Source organism: Glycine soja, chromosome 2, assembly GCF_004193775.1.
Source record: "Glycine soja cultivar W05 chromosome 2, ASM419377v2, whole genome shotgun sequence".
Lineage (NCBI taxonomy): Eukaryota > Viridiplantae > Streptophyta > Magnoliopsida > Fabales > Fabaceae > Glycine > Glycine soja.
In genome coordinates this window covers 17,474,742-17,478,698 of record NC_041003.1, presented here as the reverse complement: position 1 = coordinate 17,478,698, position 3,957 = coordinate 17,474,742, and the positions used below count along the sequence as shown (strand labels likewise).

Here is a 3,957-nt window from a genome sequence, read left to right as displayed (position 1 = left end):
TCTAGATTCCAACAGTTCTTTTTTATATATGCCAAGTTAATGGTAGGGCTAAGGCTCTCCAAGGATCTAGAATCTGATGTGACCCTTCTAGCTTTACACAAAGCTGTGATTAAGGTTGGAAATCCAAGCCTAGAGGAGTCATGCTGGGCAATAATAGAAATCTAATGGGAGATGAGGTAGCCCAGATTCATGTCCATCTTCATGATAATACCATAGATCAAATTGTCCCAATCTAGTGTGATGTCAGAAGTGTGGGAGGTAGGAACCAAGTTGGAGTAAGAAAGAACACTCCAAGTCTAAGCAAGTGTGGTCATGTTCTTCCTGAGGATCTTCAGAGGCTGACCATCAATATTAAGCTCAAATCCCCTCCATGGGACGCAGAGAGTAGCAGCTAACTCTTGAGGATCAGACCTCAAGAGTGCAAACCTAGAATAAGATGCTAATGTCTCCCCCTCCTCAATGATCACAGGGGTCTTCAGGAAGGTATTCAACTTGTCCTCATCAAACTTCACCAAATAACCTCTGACCCTCACCTGCTTTGGTGATTTGTCCTCGGGATCGTAGAGGTTAGCATAAAACTCTTTCACAATGGCAACATCAATGTTGCCTTCATCAAAACTGGTCAACTCCTCATCCCATTTTCTTCTCTCCAATTCTTCTTTGAACTCATCAAACTCAGTGTGGTAGATTACCACATTCCTCTCTGGCAGCAGCTTCTTAGGAACAATAATGTCAGTATATCTGTCCCAAGCTTCTTGTGAATGGAATCTTGATCTGTCAAATCTAATTTGGGAAGCTGAAGAAACAAATGATTTTTTTTCTTTGAAGCCATCTGAAAATATAAGATCAAACAACCAGATTAATCAGGGTTATTTTCAACAAAACAGAAAAAAATAAAACTAAAAACTGAACTGGGCGCTTAGCGCAACAGGCTAGGCTTAGCGCGCCTTATAAAATTTTACTCATGGGCTAAGCGCAGCAGACTCGTGCTTAGTCTAAAGACATAGAAAATATTTTTTTGCAGATTAGGCTTAGCGCAACATGCTGGGCTTAGCCTAAGTCTACAATTTTCAAAATAGAAGAGGGTCTGGGCTTAGTGCAGCATGCTAGGCTTAGCTCAGCCTTAGCAGAATGACCCTTAGACTCACAGGGTGTGCTTAGCCTAACCACAAAACTCAAAAATAGTGAGAGAGTTGAGCTTAGCGCAGCAGGGCGCGCTTAGCTCAACCTCCTCGACACACAACAAGGACTTAGTGCAGTAGTGCACTTAGCCTTATTTAAAGGACTGACTAACAGAAGGATATTGGCGCTTAGCCTGACAGGTCAGGCTTAGCGCTGAACAAAAATTTCAAAAATCCTAATTGTTTGAAACACTAGTCCCGCTTAGCGCATAGACGCGCTTAGCGGGTTCATCATTTTCGTTCATTAGCAGGGATGAACGCGTTTAGTGCGATCATATGGAAATCCAAAAATTTAACAGCTACGATGAACAGGCTTATCGCAACAGGCGCACTTAGCGCGTTCATCGCGATTTCCAAACAGAAACACAAGGGTCTTCGCCCCTTTCAGCCACATTGCCCCTAATGGGCTTCTAAGTTACCTAAAATCCTAAAATGACTAACCCTAAAGCTAGAGACCCTAACCTAAACAGCAATGCAAGCTAACAAAGCAAGAAATCATCTATCCTAAGGTTCAAAGTATGAAAATGAAAATGGAAATGAAGCACTACTTACTTGGATTGTGATGGAATGCAAGAAGAAGCAAGAAAGATGCAGAAAGTAGGTTCCAGCATGCAAGAGAAAACACAAAAGCTTAGGGTTAGCAAAAGGGCAGAGGCTTTGGTGCAAAGGTAGCACCCAAAGTGCCCCAGCCTTTGGTTTTAAAAACTGAAATTCGTATGGCGTGCTTAGCGCACTGCTGCGCTTAGCGCGTCAATGAAACATTTGGGTTTTGAGTAACCCTGCGCTTAGCCTAAACTAGTGCTAAGCCCAACTTGAGGTTTCAAATTCCAATGAGCATCTGGGGCTTAGCGCAACAGGTGGCGCTTAACGCTTTCTACAACACAAATTTTTTTGCAATATACACTTTGCCTGAGATGTAAGGCTTAGCGCGCAATCAAGCTTCAACTTACAGAGAGTAGTTCAGGCTTAGCACAACAAGCGTGCTAAGCACACTTCCAAGTATTTCAAAACATTGAAGGATTGGCGCTTAGCGCATCCTGCCCTGCTAAGCCCAAGTCATACAGTTCAATTACAAAATGGATATGGGGCTTATCTCAGGACAGCGTGCTTAGCGCTCCTACAATAAATTTTTCTAGAGCAGAAATGGCACTTAGCGCATCAGCTCCGCTAAGCCCACTGCTCGAAGTTTACTTCCAGTGAAGATTTTGGGCTTAGCATAGTGATGTGCGCTTAGCTGAACTATTTAGCCAACTAGTTAGGGGTCTAAGCGCTTAGCACGAGTAAGCTCAGGCTTAGTGCGTGAAAACATGGCGCTTAGCGCAAGGGTTGCGCTTAGTGGATGGACAACTGAAAAAATTTCTGAGTCTTTTCTGTCCATCTCTTCACATGAGCTTAAAAACCCTTTTTCTCAATACTAAACAAGCTTAAATCACATACAATCACAAGCAATTATCCTAAACTAAATGCACAAAAGACAAAATTAAAAATGACTGGGTTGCCTCCCAGCAAGCGCTCTTTTAATGTCACTAGCTTGACGCATTATCGTGTTATCCTGGTTTGAAGTGTAGAATAGTGTTCAATCTTTCCATAGCTCCACCATGATATTGCTTCAACCTTTGTTTGTTCACTACCCATGTCCTGTCAGGATCTTTAGATTGAGGATCACAAAGCTCCATTACTCCATATGGTCGAACTTTCTTGATGGTAAATGGTCCAGACCATTTTGATTTAAGCTTTCCAGGGAACAATTTAAGTCTTGAGTTGAAAAGCAACACCTGTTGTCCTGGCTGAAAGTCCTTCCTGAGCATCTTTTTGTCACGATACTTTTTGATCCTTTCTTTGTACAGCTTTGAAGATTCATAAGTAGTTAATCTCATCTATTCCAACTCCAAAAGCTGTAGCCTCCTTTGTTCTCTGGATGCGGCTTCATCAAAGTTCAAAAACTACAAGGCCCAATATGCTTTATATTCCATCTTCACTGGTAAGTGACAAGACTTGCCGTACACCATTTGAAATGGAGACAAGCCTATCGAGGTCTTGAATGTTGTTCTGTATGCCCATAAAGCATCATCTAATTTGATAGACTAGTCCTTTCTAGTATAAGCTACAGTCTTCTCCAGAATCTTTTTCAATTCCCTATTTGATACTTCTATTTGCCCATTGGTCTGGGGGTGATAAGGTGAGGCTACTTTGTGTGTCACATTATATTGCTTCAACACTTTCTATAGCTGATTATTGCAGAAGTGTGTGCCTCCATCGATAATTAGAATTCTGGGCACCCCAAATCTTGAGAAAATGTTCTTCTTCAGAAACTTTACCATAGTCTTAGCATCATTATGCGGGGTAGCCACTGCTTCAACCCATTTAGAGACATAGTCAACAACCACTAGTATATATTCATAGCCATAAGAAGAAGGAAAGGGACCTACAAAATCAATCCCCCAGTAATTGAATACCTCAACCTCCATAATATTCTATAGAGGCATTTCATTTCTTCTTGATATGCTCCTCATGGAGAATTGTGGCAATGCCATAATATGCTCTTGGCCTCTTCTTTTGTCATACATCTTCACAGGAGATTGTCAGCTCCTATCTTGAACAAGTGCGGATCATCCCAGATATAGAATCGAGCATCATGTAGGAATTTCTTCCTCTGTTCATGTTAAGTCCTTTGGGATGATTCCTGCAGCTTTGAAGTTGGCCATATTGGCAAACCAAGGTCTCTCACTCACCAAGAATAATGATTCATCAGGGAATTCATCTCTAACTTCAGCTT

The 3,957-nt window shown here is 41.7% G+C and overlaps 1 protein-coding gene across 1 annotated transcript; it reads right to left on the bottom strand.

The window, feature by feature from the left end:
* Nucleotides 1-2,728: 2,728 nt before the first annotated feature.
* LOC114373367 lies at nt 2,729-3,649 on the bottom strand. The gene is made up of 2 exons (XM_028330839.1): nt 3,500-3,649; nt 2,729-3,028 (listed from the first exon to the last, which is right to left on the bottom strand). Exons 1-2 carry the CDS (start codon nt 3,647-3,649, stop codon nt 2,729-2,731), a joined length of 450 nt encoding a protein of 149 aa, XP_028186640.1.
* Between the last annotated feature and the right edge of the window lie 308 nt (nt 3,650-3,957).